Source organism: Lipophrys pholis (assembly GCF_963383615.2).
Source record: "Lipophrys pholis genome assembly, chromosome: 16".
Lineage (NCBI taxonomy): Eukaryota > Metazoa > Chordata > Actinopteri > Blenniiformes > Blenniidae > Lipophrys > Lipophrys pholis.
In genome coordinates this window covers 5,917,893-5,935,280 of record NC_137634.1, presented here as the reverse complement: position 1 = coordinate 5,935,280, position 17,388 = coordinate 5,917,893, and the positions used below count along the sequence as shown (strand labels likewise).

General features: G+C 42.2%; 2 protein-coding genes across 2 annotated transcripts in view; one reads left to right on the top strand and one right to left on the bottom strand.

Moving 5' to 3' along the window:
• abr (ABR activator of RhoGEF and GTPase) overlaps positions 1-10,048 on the top strand; it is a 143,560-nt gene extending 133,512 nt beyond the window's left edge. The window contains 7 exon segments of the mRNA XM_080483912.1: positions 4,544-4,603; positions 5,180-5,289; positions 5,611-5,750; positions 5,988-6,122; positions 6,296-6,401; positions 7,350-7,503; positions 8,451-10,048. Coding sequence (XP_080340038.1) covers positions 4,544-4,603; positions 5,180-5,289; positions 5,611-5,750; positions 5,988-6,122; positions 6,296-6,401; positions 7,350-7,503; positions 8,451-8,540 — 795 coding nt within the window. The 3' untranslated portion in view covers positions 8,541-10,048.
• A 3,028-nt stretch (positions 10,049-13,076) lies between these two features.
• timm22 (translocase of inner mitochondrial membrane 22 homolog (yeast)) lies at positions 13,077-16,975 on the bottom strand. Its single transcript, XM_080483896.1, has 4 exons — positions 16,730-16,975; positions 15,469-15,665; positions 13,917-13,989; positions 13,077-13,832 (listed from the first exon to the last, which is right to left on the bottom strand). The coding sequence occupies exons 1-4, from the start codon at positions 16,962-16,964 to the stop codon at positions 13,756-13,758; spliced, it is 582 nt and encodes a 193-aa protein (XP_080340022.1). The 5' UTR covers positions 16,965-16,975; the 3' UTR covers positions 13,077-13,755.
• Between the last annotated feature and the right edge of the window lie 413 nt (positions 16,976-17,388).

Genomic DNA, 17,388 nt, shown 5'->3' with positions numbered 1-17,388 from the left:
CAACAAATCATCCTTCTAAGCCAAATTTGTTCCTATAGGAGCTATTCTATATGCCATTCTGCTGCGGGGTTTGGATTCAGAGGCACGTCTGCTGCGTGTTTAGTAGGAAATGTCAGCGGCTCCACGGGGGAGCAGACCTCTGGATGCCCCTCTGTGCCGGGCCGTTGTCGCTATTTACTGAGGGGGCGGGGAAGTGACAGGCCAGCCAGTTCCCGTAGTGTAGTGGTTATCACGTTCGCCTAACACGCGAAAGGTCCTCGGTTCGAAACCGGGCGGAAACAGCACTTTTCTCACTAGTTGCGACTTAAATGATGAGTCCTCTGAAAGTATTTACGTCCCTGTACAGCTGATTGCACTCACGCAACTCTCGATAGGTCTTCCTCAGAAAACCCCCTTCTTGAGATTACAGTCTCTCGTCCTCTTTGTTTCAATATATTAAAGGAGCCAACCAGCTGTGCTCCCCTGCACAGCTTGAATGACTTATCTTATCAGCTTTGTTCAGTCCCCGTGAGTCAGTCGGGGCCAGAGTACACACTGTATGTACAACCCGACCCAGAGCTGTCCGCATGTGTTATGCATGATGTACAGAATGTCTAGTAAGGACTGAGAAAGGATACTCGGATCCACCAGGAATTTCCTGCTGGAGGCTCCACAAGTGGGTCGTATCACATGGCAGGTACACTCCCTGTAGCGTTGGTTCCATACATGAGGATGAGTGTGTGTGTGGATCAGATTAAGTGGGCCATACTGAGGGATTGAGGGAACGTAAATGGACTTCATGGTAGCCATCGGAGCCTTCAAACTCTGGTGCAAATACGCACTCGCAGCACAACAGGCCGTTCGCCTCAGTCCTCAAACACACATACACGACATATTACAATCTATAAATAAAAGAAGCCAGCTGGAATGTGTAGAAATCAGTGTTGGATTGATTAAAAGTATTTCTGGGCCCGGCTTCAGGCAGCAGTCTGTTTTGGCTTCTCCTCGATTGTTCATCCTTTACCAATGTCATGGTCCAACAAAGGGAGCTTTGACTTTGGAGCGACGGGATCCTAATCAGAACCATAAAGGCCTAAGGACGTCGCTTTCAAACAAGAAACAAAAGACTTACTTCCCCACTTTTATCTCTTCCTCGACGTGTGCATGAATGCGCGCATATGGAGGAGACGCTCATGTGCTCCAAATCCTCTGTGAGCATTCCTCGCAAAGGAAATTGATCGTTGTACTTTTCATCTGTCTGGATGGAGATAAAAGGCCAGTGAAGCCATGATGCTCTCTTAAGTCCTCGGATGGTCTCCATGTGCAGTAAATCACACGGAAATAAGTAAGACCAAAACGTCACCATGGCGTACAAAGTCATTTAAGCTGAACGTTGGACTGATGATCGCACCCAAAAGAAGTGAAAACTAAGAATCTTCATTGCATTTGATTTTGGACAAAACGCCAACGATTTACAAATCGGCTTAAAGAAACAGAGAAATCCGAAGCTCAGTGAAACGTTTTACAAGTGGTTTTGCATTTCAGCTGCACTCCTCTGGGGTATCCACTGTTGATCATGTGATACACATGTTGTTGTTTTTTCTTTGTTTATGCTATGTCCCTCAGAATCACAGTTGGAGATTAATAGATAAACTGCAGTGATTCCCTGCTGGCAGTGGGATTAATGAAGTATGATTAGTTTAGTTAAGTTTGAAGGGTCTATTAAAGAGTAAAATGGATCATTAAAGAAATGCATTGTAAGTCAAGAGGTTATTATTTCTAAACAGAACATACCAGACAAACCATCCGCCCTCTTTACATATTCAAACAGTACAGCTCCTTGTAGACGTCCAGTATCTTCAGTAACATTGAAATGAAAAAACTGTGTATAAATCAGTCCTTACTTTTACTACTTTAATCTGTTACTAAATGCTGACGGTGCTGGAGGCATATCGTGCATATGAGCCCTGAATCGCATCCAGCGGAAAAACTAGTTTACAGGTTGTAAGGATTTGCTGAGACGACAGACAGACTAGAATCGTGTTGTTTTAATACTATTCTCATATTGTGGTTATTTCAATTTTAAATTGTGTCTTTATTCTATTTATTTGTGCTGTTTGCATTTTTTCAAGTATAGCCACTTTAAAATCTTCCTCTTCTGTTCATCTGTTAATATTTGAACCTGACCTTGGCATGCTTCTCAATGAAACCATCTGATTGGATACGTCCTCCAAAAACTCACAATTCATTCCCTCTATGGCTTTTTCCCTCTCCTGACATTTACGTCCCTGTTCGGAATATCATATCTGATATATGCTGGCTCAGTGCAGGCCTCCTCAAACAACTCAGTTCCCAGGAAATCAAAACGAAAGGTCCAACAGCCTGTAATAAATGGCAGGAACCCGGTCTGAGGAGGGTCACTGAGTCTAGCGCCTGCCTGTAATGGACCCTCTCTGTTTTTACAACCCTATTTGTGTACATTCATTTTTAATTATTTATTTATGTATTTTTAAATTAGCAGAGTAATAATGAGCCGATGGTTAAGGGGAAATTTGATCATCTTTTTTTTTTTTGTTGTTGTTGTTTTGTTTGCTGAATCTACTCCAAGGAGCTGCAGGAGGCGTCATCAGTGAGTCCTGGATCTTTGCCCAGTCCTCTTCTTGGCATTAACTGTGTAAAGATCCAATTGCGGTGATTACCTGTCCCTCGTCTCAAACCCCGACCCTGCTGGGAAAACAGGCTTTAACGATAATAGGAACGCGTCAAAGCCGTGCCAAATGGCCTTTTTACGAGCTAATGAAAGACACTCTCTGAGAACTTTTAATGGCCGTGGCCTAATGCTGACAATAAGAGAAGTGTGCTCGCCCGGCGAGCATTATTTTCCTCTAAGTTGAGCACCTCGGAGTTGTAATGACCCAACTGTTTAGTGTTAGACGCTAAAACGGCCTATAAAAAAGGCATTAGCTGTTGTGGCCTCACGCAGCGGGTGCTGGCTCCAGGAGACTTGAAGCAGCAAACGAGCTGCCATCCGCGATGTCTCAGTGGGCATTATGGGACGTGGGATCCAGACTGAGACTGGGGAGGGGAGGGGGGGGACCGGGGTGTCTGAGCCTTCCTGGAGCCGCTGATCCAGACAGAAGAGGCGTCTTTCTTTCCCAAACTAGAGTCACTTTGTCACAGTGACACAGCCTGACCTCCGCAGCTCGGAGATGGACTCTGGTCACGCCAGCCAGTTCCCGTAGTGTAGTGGTTATCACGTTCGCCTAACACGCGAAAGGTCCTCGGTTCAAAACCGGGCGGGAACAGCTCTTTTAGTCCCAGTGGAGGCCGACCCCACACTGAGGAAACCACTGGCCTGAACGCAGTACGGTGGAGACATTTCAACATACTTGATAGATTTCTGCCGTCATGATGATGATGCCTAAATTCTCAATCCTGCTCTCCTGGTGGATCTTCTGCTTAAAAAGGCCTGATTCAAATGAATGTGATGCTTTCAGCTTAATAACCATCTATTAATTTCCATGTGCCAAACCTGGGAAACATCTATTCATACATGAAATCAGCTCCGTTGTGAACTATTTGTACTGTATATATAGAGTGGTCCATTTATTGAATTGTTGTTGCAAACAACACCAACATTACTATTTGATATCAGTTTTGGATATGAGAGCATCACGGAACAACGAAAATAAAGGATTTCCAGCCACTGTTTTGAATTACTTCTACATTTTATGATTTAAGTTCTCAGCTGGAGAACCCCCCCCCCAGCATTGTAGTGGAATTCCACAATAAACGTCACAGCAGCTGTCCAGCATGTGTTTTCAATCCATCCTCTGGTCTATTGTTTGAGACATCCAAACAGTGTAAACCCATTATGTTTGATTATTACACTACAGAATACAAGTAGTATCCTCCATCACGAGTGACACTTTCTTTTTTTAATGTTTTATCCTCATTAAGAACACGGCCGTGAATTTTATTCACATATTAGAATAAGATTCGACTGCAAGTACTAGTAGATAACAGTATTTATACCTGAGTATTATCAGTACCCCAGAATATTACTATTTAAGTCTCCCTCTTTAGAGCATACAGAACTGTGAGTCTACAGAACAAGAGCTGAGAGACAAAGCAGCCATTTATATTGAAGTTAAATCATCTTCATGGCTGCATTCTTTAGCTGTTTCTCTCTGATTGTCGACGAGTGAAACGTGAAATCCGAGCCATCAACATGTCCACAACACACACGTCCACTTGCTTCACTTCACCAGCTGTCTCCAGTTGTCCGTGGGAATCATTGCTGCTTTCATGGTGAAGTATGTTGGGACTCAAAGTCAAATCTCTGAGAATTTCCACAGCCATGTCCAGGTAGCGTCACTCCGACGTCGTTTCCCACAACCTCCTCGTGGAGCTTCTTTTTTTTTCCCCCCAATGCGATGACTGTTCTTTATGAGCTGATAAAGCCTCATCTTCCTTTGGGGAAATCTCCGTGTGCTTTGCATCTTGTGGCCTTATTTGGTCAAAAATAAGAATCCTAACCGGTGTCTTGTGTTTTGGATTTCAGCTGGACCCTCAGACGGTGCAGTCCAAGAACTGGCACATGGACGTCATAGAGATGAACGGGGTAAGACGCAAACCACTTTCTTTTTTTTTTCTTTTTTTTTTTTATAGTTTTCTTGTTTTTCCATCATTTATTATCAGTGAGGGTACTGGCATCGTCTCTTTATGTCTATTTCTTCTACTTTGTCCAGCCATTTTTATAGTGTCTTTACACTCCTGTCTGGTACCACTTTTTTATTGCTTTCTTACTAACTGCCAAAAAAGTCTTTTTAGGAAAACCTACAAAGCAAAGATTTTTCAGTCTGCTTACCAAGATATAACCCCCATTATGGATATTAGAGTCCCGGGGGTGCTGGAGCTCACCCCAGCTGACTGTGGGGCAAAACACAAAGAGTCAGACACTGTTTTAGAGCTTTAAATGCATCTTTTTGGACTGTGGGAGGGACTAAGAGTATCCAGAGAAACATGCAAACTCCACACAGATGCATGGTTTTATTTTACATGACGAAATGTTAAGATGTTGGATATTCAAATTGAAATTCCACCTCCAAACCCGGAGCACAAACAAAAATAAAGTATTTAAGTGTCCCGGAGTTCAGTGGCCGTCCCTCCTACAGCTGTGCTGCGTCTTCATCTCCAGATCAAAGTGGAGTTCTCCATGAAGTTCACGAGTCGGGACCTCAGCTTGAAGAGAACGCCCTCCAAAAAGCAGAGCGGGGTGTTTGGAGTCAAGATTAACGTGGTTACAAAGTGAGTGTGTGATTGAGCTCGATTAATGCCTGTGTGAAGGGTGGAAATGAAAATAACCAAAGTTTTCACGTTGAAAACAATTCAATTTATCACCGTTAAGCCAAGCTTCAACAGCATCATGTATGTAATTAGCAAAATAAAAATCCATTAATATTAACTGTTTATATTGACCTTACAAGCCACATTTCATAATATGTATACAGGTCATAATATTGTGTCATTTATCTGTTGTCTTGTGGACATTACCAGTTGGGAAATGGGACTTTCCCTACTGGTAACTTCCAACTTCTGCATGATTACATCTGTGGTTTGTGTCGGCAGGCGCGAGCGCTCCAAGGTGCCTTACATTGTCCGCCAGTGCATTGAGGAGGTGGAGAAGAGGGGGATCGATGAAGTCGGAATCTACAGGATCTCAGGGGTGGCCACGGACATCCAGGCCCTCAAACTAGCATTTGACACCAGTAAGACCCAACTCACTGTCTCTAGGTGGCGCTCTCTTCCTCCTGTCATAGGTGGTAATAATGTAATCAGACCTAGTTTGCTTTTGGGTTTTTTCCCACTGCAATAATTCAACACAATGGTTTAGTGATGTGATATGAAGCGATTCTCTAAGTGAACATCGGTGGAGACGAAGCAGGAAACAGCAGCTGTGGCGTTTCGCGGGGCTTTAATGAAGCCGTCTTTCTTCTGACCTGCAGATACCAAAGACATCCTGATGATGCTGAGCGACATGGACATCAACGCCATCGCGGGGACGTTGAAGCTGTATTTCAGGGAGCTGCCGGAGCCTCTGCTCACCGACCGCCTCTACCCCGCCTTCATGGAGGGCATAGGTGAGACCCTTCACCCCAATCCTGGAAGTTTGTCTTCGTCGTCAGCATTTTCACAGCGTTACAAAAACGAGTTCCAGTTGACCGGCAGCAGGAGATGGGGGATCAAGTTAAAGTGCCGTTTGGCTGTAATTGGATCTGACATCTTTTTCCTGCACCCCCCCACCCCCCCACAGCTCTCTCTGACCCGGCAGCCAAGGAGAACTGCATGATGCACCTCCTGCGCTCTCTGCCGGACCCCAACCTCATGACCTTCCTCACTCTGCTGGAACACCTTAAAAGGTACACACACGTCTCAGGTCATGTGGGGCCACCGAATAGAGAAAAGTCTCTCTTTATGTTTGTGGACATGTTGGCAAGAATATTTTTCTGATAAACCTTTAATGTTTGGAGAAAAGAAAGTAGTAATCCGAACACACTCTGACCTGCTGTGCTGAACGATGATTCCCGCTGCCGTGAAGCCGAGAAGCATGTGGCTAATCAACCCATCCATCCAGTTTCTACCCCACTTTGTCTGACTGGAGGTCACGGGGGAATGTTGCTGACCCCAGCTGGCATTCAGCGAAAGGCAGAGAACATCCTGTACTCTTCATCACTCTGTCACAAGGCAAACGCAGAGAGACAGACAATAACAACCTCACACCACCGTTTGGGCTGCGGGAGGAAAGCAGAGGAGCCAAAAAAAACCCCACATATGCACAAGGAGAACATGCAAACTCTAAACAGAAATCCACAAAGGACTGAACTGACGACTTTCTCACTGTGAGACAAGAGCGCTCTATATTAAAGGACCAGTGAATTAGGAATCATTTTTCAGAGAAGTCAAAGTAATGTATGTCTTTATTACCTGGAAGTAAAGAAAGTCTGTCATCTCCCCCGTTTGCTTGCTCCATTTTTTAGCGGATGTCCAGCCCAATAAGATATTTTCCTTTCATGACATCATGCGGAGAAATAACCACTTCCTCTGGTAGTGGAGCTCTGCCTTACTGATATACTGAATAAATTCAGTATAATATGAAAAGCTGCAACAGTTACCTTTACGGTTAGCACCGGAAAGCTCTTCTCCTAAACATGACATCCTTCTTTTAGACCAGTAGAGCTGATTTGAACATATTTTAGTTTTTTTTTTCCCAGGAGTTTTTTTGTGTTTCTTCACACTTGTCATCGCTGTGAAGCTGCACGTTGTTGGTAAAGATGTAAAGGTCACAGGTCGTCCTCTCGCTCCTGCAGGGTGGCCGAGAAGGAGCCCATCAACAAGATGTCCCTCCATAATCTGGCCACGGTGTTCGGCCCCACCCTGCTCAGGCCGTCCGAGTCAGAGAGCACCAAGGGACAGCACATCACGTCCGCCTCTGACATCTGGTCACACGACGTCATGGCGCAGGTACAAACACCCGCTCGCATACGTTTCATTCCAGTGTGACCAGCAACACGGGAGGACTGGTGCACTCACGCCTCTTTCCTCGGTCACTTGTTTCACTCCCACGCCGCTCACTGACCCTTGTGGCTGCGCTCGTTTCTCCCAGCGGTATTGAAGCTGCAGGCTCGCCGTTTAGCTCTGCTGGGAGATGAGCTTCCTGCGCACAAAATGTCTATTCTGGCAGAATAAACCACATCCAGAGTTGACATAAACGGAGCAGCAGCACCGGCAGGAGGTCGCATAAATCTACGACAGAGAGGCAGAGTGTCTTTATTCAGGCTCATTTACATTCTGTCTGTGTGCAGCATGTTAAACCTCCAAGGTCCGGAGTATAATCCCAGGCCAGTGGTGGATTATCTCATGTTAAAGAAATTATAAACCTGTGTTTGTGTTGCACCTTTAATGCAAGACGGTACAATTCGAAATGCGTCACAGACAATTGACAGGTGACGATAAAACATCAAGGTTAAGAAGACGAACTGTCATGAAAATAAATGATCGGGGTCGGGGAGGTAAAACAAGAACAGATGATTTCTAAGATGTTTTTACTATTTACAGTGAAACTTTAATCCTATTTCAACTTGATTCTAAGTTAATGATTAAACAATATAATGTAATCTAACAATTTTTTTAAGAGTCGCCGTAACAACACAACACTGAAACTCGATATTATATATTCATGTAATGCCACTTTTGTCCCCTAGTTGGCGATGGTGGCTCACTGTCATCCAGTATTTTCTCAGGACTCACTACACCATCTTGTGGTACACAGTGGTATTACAAGACATCATGACTATTTTTCTTTCGCAATCAGTTTAGTATTTAGGTTTAAGATGAAGTTGTAGTTTATTCCTTAACATGTATAAACTGTTAAAAAACAAAGAGCATGACATGTTAATATATCCCCTCAGGTTCAGGTGCTGCTCTACTACCTGCAACATCCTCCCATCACCTTCGCCGAGCTCAAGCGCAACACGCTGTACTTCTCCACTGACGTTTAATCCCCCAACGACCCACCACCACCACCACTACCACCTCCCTCAGGGCTTCATCTGGAGATGAGAAAGAGAGAGAGACTTCGTTCAAACCTCGGTCCCCCGCCACTCACCTTACCTCCCTTCCTCGACCCTCTGGCAGGCAGCTCGTCTCGACTGTACAGACCCCCCGCACCCGCCACCCCCGCCTAATGCACCCCCACCCCGGCCCATCCTGTCCTGTGGAGAGATGGAGCGCAGCGCGGAGGAGTCGTCACCTGCTCGTCATGCGTCTTGTTTGTAAATGTGAAGGAAGCGGAATGGCGAGGCGCTCCGGGACCGGAGGCCACGGCCCGGCGCAGTGGCTCATGATCCTGTGTGGTGGTGTCCTGCAGCGAGCCCTTTCCACACGCTGGACCACTGATCTCAGAAACTCAAACTTATTATTTCTTTCTGTTCAGAGGCATTCCAGACAAAATAAGGCATTTACATGTTTTCTAAAAATAACTTCCTCAGCTGTTTTTGTTTCCTTTTTTTCCTGTCTTTCTGGCTTTGTACACTTGGTGGAGGAGACCGGGGTTGTGTGAGTGACGACTGTGGATGTACTTTACTGAGTGTGTGTGTGTGTGTGTGTGTGTGTTTAAGGGACTATAAGAACTTTGGAAGTGTCTGGGACGCCATCCCAAAGAATGGCCGGGATTGTTTCTCTCTGTGCTGACAAACACGAGAGAGCCGCCCCCTCCCACTGAGTCTTGGCCAAATTAGCCCTATTTATTTGAAATATATATAATATGTGTGCCTGTACAGTTCTGTGCAACTAGAGAAGGACTCTGAGGAGTCAGGTTTTTTGAAGTTTATTCAGGTAGTGATGTTTTTTGTTTTGTTTGTTTGTTTTTTTTTAAGTAAGATTTTCTGATTCACCACGTTGTTGGTTGGTAAGCTGTACTGAAAAGATCACCGGGAAAACGTCTGCCAATGAATTTCTGATCACGCTGTAGAGGTGAACGTGCACTCTGTGATATGAGGGTTGTAGGGGGAGAATTTATAAAAAAAAAATAAATAACACAATGAATGGAACATTTAGCTCTTTTTTTTTCCCCTCCTCTTTTTGTTCTTGTTGTTGCATTGCAAGCCTGTTCCAAGTGTCTTACTGCACCGGTATAATCTGTAGGATGATTTGTGTAGTTACCCTCATTGCATGTTCAGCTTGTCAATCAAACCAGGCTGGGTAACACAAAGGTAGGACTCACTAAGACTGGTAACAAGAAAAAAGAAAAAGAAATCCACTAAAATCCATCCATTTCTGCTGTGTACAAAGCCAACCTTTCTGCTCTCAAGCCTGCAACATATCTACAAATACTGTAAGCACTGCTAGATGAGTACTATTTGATATTTTTAATATAAGATTAAAACAAAAATAAAAACTGTTGTATTTTACTTTCTTTGAGAAGAATTTCAATATACTGTAATATTGAGGCTAAATGTCAATGTGAACTTTTCCCCCCTTTTTTAAGTAAAATAAAAGTTATAAAACACTCTCACACTGTGTCGCTTTGTGCTTTGGTGTCCGTCATGCAACGGGTGGAGGATTCTGGTTGAACGAGAGTCGTTACATTTAAAAGTGATTGCAGGCATGAAATATTAGTAACCAAATGACAAAAGATGAATCTCAAAAGAATCGTCCCATCTCCATGGCAACCAGACTGTTTGCGAATATAGGAATGGTCTGAATGTTAGACGACACGACCTTATACAAGGCTCATATTTTGGGAAAACGTGAAATCTGCATCCGTCCACCCTTCAAATATTAGAGCAGGGGTGTCAAGTACATTTTAGTTCGTGGTCCACATCCGGCTCATTTTCATCTTGATTGGACCGGACCGGTAAAATAGATTGCAGAGTATACGTGATGAAAATGTTGATATTGTCACAAAACCAAACAATTACCATGGATATTTACTGCAAACTTAACAAAAAGCCCATTTTAATGATGCCTTCTGGTGCAAAATACAATGAAATGTCCAAAGATCTTCTCTTATCACCCTGACAACATGGCTTTGAGACTATTGTTAGTTTACTGTCTTTCATGGTAACATCGCTGATATCTCATGTTTCACTGTTTCGTGTCCACTACTCTTAAGAACTTTGTTTTCTTTGAAATTTTTTATCATTTGCTTAGTGATTTGGCGCCCAGATTGAAGCCTCTTGCGGGCCGGTTTTGGCCCACGGGCCTTATGTTTGACACCACCCTCGAACTAACACCTGCAAATCAAATAAAACACAATGAATATCTTCACAATGTCTCGCTCCAAAGTCGCTTATTATTTTAATTGCGCAAAATTAAAACACCATTCAGGCACAACACGTTACGCACAGCGCGAAACGCAGCAAGGTCGACTTGACGCACGGAACGATTAATTGTGTTGAGCGGCTGCAGTGGAGCCAGGGGATGCTGAAGGGGCCGTGACCATAGACTTATACATGTATATGTCTATATACATGTATATGTCTATGGCCGTGACTATCTCACGTTGGCCCTGGCCACCCTCTTGGCCCTCTAATACAGGATGCTGCCACAGCAGACACGGACGTCAGCGTGATCCTGGTAGGAACTTTTGTCCACTGTCACAGCAACACTGCCGGACACTTTACCTGCGCACCGAGCAGCAGCACCGCGTTTAAACATCAGATAAGATATAACATCCGAGAGCTTGTCTTCCATATATTAAATGATAATGAATATCCCACGACTGTATTTATATTGGGGGAAGTTTGATTTGTCTTACTGACGTTATATTACTTATTATTATATGTGTTATCATCAGATAACTTTTTTTAGCGAACATGTTATGAGCATCGCTAAGATTTTTCGAAACTATATAAACATTTTTTGGGCTATTTATCACACAATTTAATTTAAGTATGAAATAAATTAATTTAGCTCACACTAGTGGTCAGGTTTCGATGTTAATCATGTTGTGTGGTCAGACATAACATGATACAGAGCACTGCACCGGTGTATTGGATTAACTGGTTGCCCTGTTAACTGGTGACCGACTTCGTTTATCGTCCATTGTTGCTGCCAGCATAAAAGAAATAATCAGTGCTCAAGTTCACAGGTAAAAAAATAAACAGAATGTGGTCGGGTAACAGATGAGAGCATGCAACAATTAAATAGTTGCTAATTTTTAAATTCATGAATCACATGAAGCGTCACATGAAAATGCCATGAAAGAAAAAAGTTCAGAAAAATATTTGTGGTTTAGTTTCTGTGCTGTTTGTGCGTCAGTGTCAATGTTGTATGAAAGCACTACAGTGTTGTTGCACTGTACATTTTGATGTCCTTCTCTTGTGATATCACCTAAATATCTTGCTTGCCTGATCCCTTTGCTCCAGTTCCTTCCATTTTTCTGTCCGTGTCCGTGTCTGTGTCTCTACTTGGTTTACATTTTCCACAATATTCAGCTGATTCACGAGCCACATCCTGATTACTGTGGCGCCTCCACATGTGCATGTAGCTCCCCCTAGTGGCCTATTTCAAGGACCGTTCAGGGTGACCTGCGATGAACTCCTGAGATTTTGTGTTTGAGACATTTTTGCTTTTCCTGCATTTAATAGGGTGGGCCTTTTTTTATTTTAATTTGGCTTCGGTGATGTCTTTGTCTCAAATTAATCCTAAAACTACCTCTGAGCCAGATCTGAAGGGCTTCAGTGTTCCTCATCCTGATTTACACAAGAGGGAACAAACAGATGTCGTCTCTTCTTAAAACGAGCAAAAATGTTCCTTGTACTTCTTGTTCCAACATACTTTCCAGGGACTTAATATGCAGAATTACTTCCAAGTCCATAGCGGTGTAACATATGGAACTGTCTCGTAAGTACAACCAAATATATGAGCGAGACAACTTTTCAGAAAAGGAACAAGATGTTCAAGTGAAGAGTTCTAGTAGATGCTGGGGGAAACATTCAGTGTCTCATAATGCCCTCCTCAGAGGGTAGAGTGCACGCTGCTTTCTGGCTTTTTGGACAAACGTCACTGTAACCTCTGAGCTTCTGTCCAGTCTGGAGTTTGCATGTTCTCCAACTCCCTTCCAGTATCGAAAACCATCATGCTTGCGGCAAATTGTGACATTTATGCTTACAGTCAAGGCATAGAAAGATCTTTCTTTTTTTCTTTCCCCCAGGAGGGCTCTGCTGAGTACCAGTTTATGCAGGATTACACACAAAAGTGGGCTTTTCGAAGGTGTAACCATGGCAACGTCCTTCCTAGATCAATAGGAACTGCTTTCAGGGAACACTGAAGGTTAACTGGAAATGAAGACTTGACCAGATGAAGGGGTTGAAAGGATGGGAACTCCTCAGAACTTCAAATATGCACTGAAATAAATAACCTTCGATCCAGCTGCTCCCTGCAGTTCAACAGAAATTCATTGTGACTTCATCAGGCTAAGAAATTGGCTTGTTTTTAAAATCAATAATCACCAAACAACCGATCAGAACTTAACCCTCATGCACCACCAAAGGAAATATCGAAATATGCAATAAAAACTATTTTTGTTCTTTGGTTTGATGCTTTTATTTAAAAAAAAAAAAAATGTAATTAAAAAAAAATACTTTTTTAGTCTGCAACTACTCAGTTCATGTGTTGTACTATTTTAGATTTTATCCTCCAGTACACTCAAACTGAATTGTGGACTAAAAATGGGATTTGTTTTGTAAAACAATTTAACCTTCGCTTTACAATGATCGTAACATGAAACAACCACCCCCCCCCCCCATCACAGTTTTTCTGCTGTTGCTCGCCCCTTGAAGCTCTCTGGCGCCATCCTGAGGAGCTTCACCTCACACTTAAATCACTGAAATGGTATTTGTTGAAGAAAACATCTTGAAGATACTAATTTAAAAAAACTAAACATCTTTAATAGCAATAATCCTGATGTGGATTACTTAGTAACACACCTACAGTCTATTATGTGACCTCAGATTATCATGAAGGAGATTCTGAGCTCACTTTGCACAGATTCTTCTCAACAGGTCAGATCAATCTCTTCAAAATGTCCATAGATTATCAATAAAAAAAACAACATAAACATGTCTATTCATCTCAGGGTGGAGAATCCTCCTGCACCGGCTGTAAGTTATACATCAGCTTTCCACCGATCCTCCGCGTGCAGGTGAAGATTCAGCAGGTGGACTCTGTTCGTTTTGTAATCATGTCCAACAGTTTCTCCTCCGTGGAGGTTCACCGTAAATAATATTCAATGGCTGCAGAGAAGGCAGCGAAGCCTCCACATCCCAGGACTCCAGCCTTCAGGCCGGCTGCAGGAAAAAGAAAAGGAGAGAAAGAATGTGAGGTGAATGCGACTTTAACTTAAGACGATTGAAGAACGTTAAGTTACGTACCACGAAATCCAATTGCTCCTCCAGTCACACAGCCGCTGTACACTGCGTTCTTCCAGTCCGACACACCTCTGTGCTGCAAAGACAAACATGATAGGAAACAATCAAACAATAGTCAAACTTTCTTTTACACTTCTGGAAAACATCTGTTGATTTTTTTTCCCACCATGCAACATCTTTTGTTAAGATTGTGACTTAAACTTTTTCAGTTAGTGTAAATAACAAGATGACGTCAAGTCTAAAAGTCAGATATTCTCTATTTGGTTCGATTTTAAAAAACTAAGCCCATTATTATGAGACAGAGACGATATGAAAATAACAGATCTCTCTAGGTTGTGCTTTCAGTTACTATTCTGTCAAATTATTGTTACTAAGAACATACTGCATAATTATGTACAAGCACACAACCATATTTTTATATATATGTTGTATAATATTGACATATTTGGCTAATTTTAATGGGGGAAAAAATGGAATTTGTCTCTATATAACTGACAAAAAGTTTACTTTACAGTTCAGATTTTGTTGTGAATGCATATTTTTGTGCTACCACATTTTAACACCAGGGGGCACTCTCTGTCAGACAAAGTCCATGAAGTTTTCACTCAAATACCATTCCCAACAATATGAAAAGTTTCTTTAAATAGTCACAGCTTAACATTTTCACCATAAACATCATAAATCTGCGTCCCAAATGCATCCTCGTTGGATCAGCGGAGCACATTTACAGCAGAGGAACAAAATCTGCATCGTCCGGTAGTGACGAGCGAGTCAAAGTAAAAAGGCGACGGCAGGAGAGACTGCATGCTTTAGCCGCAGTGTTTCACATCGACACGTCTGTAATCTGTCGTCTCGAGCTGTCCACACATTTTCAATTGCTCATTATCCAAACCAATCAAGATTAAATTGGGTTCTATGTGGAAAAACAAACTGTCGTCAGAGTTGAGGAACTTATAGTTCAAAGTCTGTGTTGAACTAGTACAAGTTTGAGGAGTCCAAAATAAGATTTCTACATGGCTGTATTCAGTGTGACGCGTTAATGTGACACATAAGAAGGCAAAATATCCATATCCAGCTTTTTGTTGTTTCTAAAAAAAATTTAAAAATGTTATAAGTCAAAAAAAATTACGGACTCATTTTTCTAATAGATTAAAAAAAAAAAAATCTAATATTTTACACGGCATTCATACAATGAGGTGATTAGATAGAGAAAACCGGATTATGAAAGTTTTTTGAAGACATCCAGAGAAAAGTTATATTTTTTTTCAATACAGTGTGAGACACAATTCCTTTGTCAGTTTCACACCGATTCAAAAATATAGATAAAATAGTAACAAGGAACATTGAAATTCTCCACTTTTCGGTCTTTCGGTGGCATATAAAAGGATAAACCTTGTTGTAATGCTGTTTTTAGCAACACTGAGTCATTTTCAATACCTTGTACCTCCAGCTCTACCGTCGGGTTTCCTGTGTGTATTAAACTCTATATTACAGGGTTGAGAGTGAGAGAACTGTAACGCAGTCCCGCATGATGAACAGACCCGATGCGACCTACTGATTCTATGATGCACTCTGTACAGGAGAACATGGCGCCCACGATGGCGAAGTTCTTGGCGTAGGACATGCCCCTCTGGCCCATGTCTTTCAGTACTTCTCGGGCCGTCGGGGTCCTCAGGGGGTCTTTGGGGTCGAAGCCGACGTTGGTGTCGATGCCCGCTGTGAAAACACCGAAAGCTCCTCCAAGAACGAAGCCTGAGGGGGGGAAAAAACAAACGTTTAACTTTTATTACTGGTGAACTTTTTTATGTTGCTGGATTTATTTATGTTTTTGCCAAAATCTTAAAAAAAAAAAAAAAAAAAAGCTATATATACAAAAAAACTGAGGTTGCATTCATGAAGTGTCATAGGTACAATTTAGTCAGTACAGTTTAGTTTCTTGTTAAAAAAAATTCATTTTGTTCCCCTTTTCATTTTTCTAGTACTAAAGCAGTACTCGCAACTGTAATCATTTTAATTTGATAGTTATTCATATATATTTTCTTTTGAGTAGTTTTATCAGTTTTAATTATTTCATTTTTTTTCCGTTTTTAGCAAATCGATCTATTAGTGGTGGGCGGATCGGTCCAAATATCGATAATATTGATACCGATATCGAACTATACCAGCGCAACAACTTTCAGTTTTTCTGGTGTATGAATGCATCCATCCTAAACACTCTACGTGAAAACAATATTTTGTTCCAATTGGTTCTGGAGTGATAGTTTTGTACACTTTATCCATTAAAGAAAAAATCTGACATTACGAAGAATAAACATTTTTAGCATGATAAATTATTTTCTGTTTACCAATAAACTTTTCCCAAATTCTGTTCTAGGTTTTAACTACTTAATAAACCATATGAAAAATCATAAAAACACATAAAGCTTATGAAAATTCATCCAGATTTAGCTATTTGATGATGTATTAGCCTTGAATATTAAAAAGTATCGGTGATAATAGCCCTGTATCTACTTGGTATCGGATCGATACCAAACATTGCAGTATCACACACCACAACCATCTATTTTGGCTGTTTTTAACCTGGAGACGAGACCAGGTCTAACAACCAGTATAGAATGCAAATTAAAAAAATATACATATATCACATTACATATATGAAAGCTTGCTGGAGCCTCCATAGAGGATCTGAGGAGCCACATGCTGCTGCAGAGCTGCAGGTTTCAGACCCCTGGTGTGGAATCAGTGTGGATGAGTCGATATGTGACCCTGTTTTCCATTTAAAAGCTCAGATTGTGTCTGTCTGTGTCGGTGCTCACCCCCCACACAGGCCAGCACAGACTTGAAGGCGCAGCTCTCCATTCCCCTCTCGATCATCTTCTGCTCCTCGGTTTTGTGGGGCACCGGCAGCCCCCCCATCACCCCTGGGCTCAGCTCCTTCACGGGCCGCTTGTCCCCCACCAGATGCTCCAGGATGGCGCTGTACTGGATCGTCGCACTGTCCGTGTTCGGATCCGGAGAGCCGAGCCCAGCCGCTTCCGTGGAGGCCGCCATGTTTCTCAATGACAGACTGTGAGTAAATATAGCACGAGTCGAGCGGCGGCAGATTCGCACCGTTTTGTATGCAAACTGGGGGGGACAAAAGGAAAAATATTACAGCTTTAATTTCTATTCTTAAAAAATATATATTGTGAAATAATTTACAAGCTGGATATTTTTCTTGTTAAAATGTTTTTGTTTCTTTTTGATTATCAGGATATTGTTGTTGTTTTTTCAATCGTATCAGCAGATTCGACACAACGTCCACCCCAATGTGACTGTACCAGCAGTTATACAATATGAGTTTGCTCACATAATTGTGTTATATTTGTAGCAGAGCATTCAGTCTAAGTACATTAAAACTACATCCACACTGTTTTGCTTCTTTTTTTGTTGTTGTAGTAACTAAACTTAACATACATTTACTTTTGGGGGTTTT

Coding starts and splice junctions, on each gene's coding strand:
- timm22 (XM_080483896.1), bottom strand. CDS start 16,964: ATGGCGGCCTCCACGGAAGCGGCTGGGCTCGGCTCTCCGGATCCGAAC. Junction 15,666..16,729: donor TGTGCTGGCCTGTGTGGGGG/GTGAGCACCGAC, acceptor TCCCCCCCTCAG/GCTTCGTTCTTGGAGGAGCT. Junction 13,990..15,468: donor CAGAGTGCATCATAGAATCA/GTAGGTCGCATC, acceptor TTGTCTTTGCAG/CACAGAGGTGTGTCGGACTG.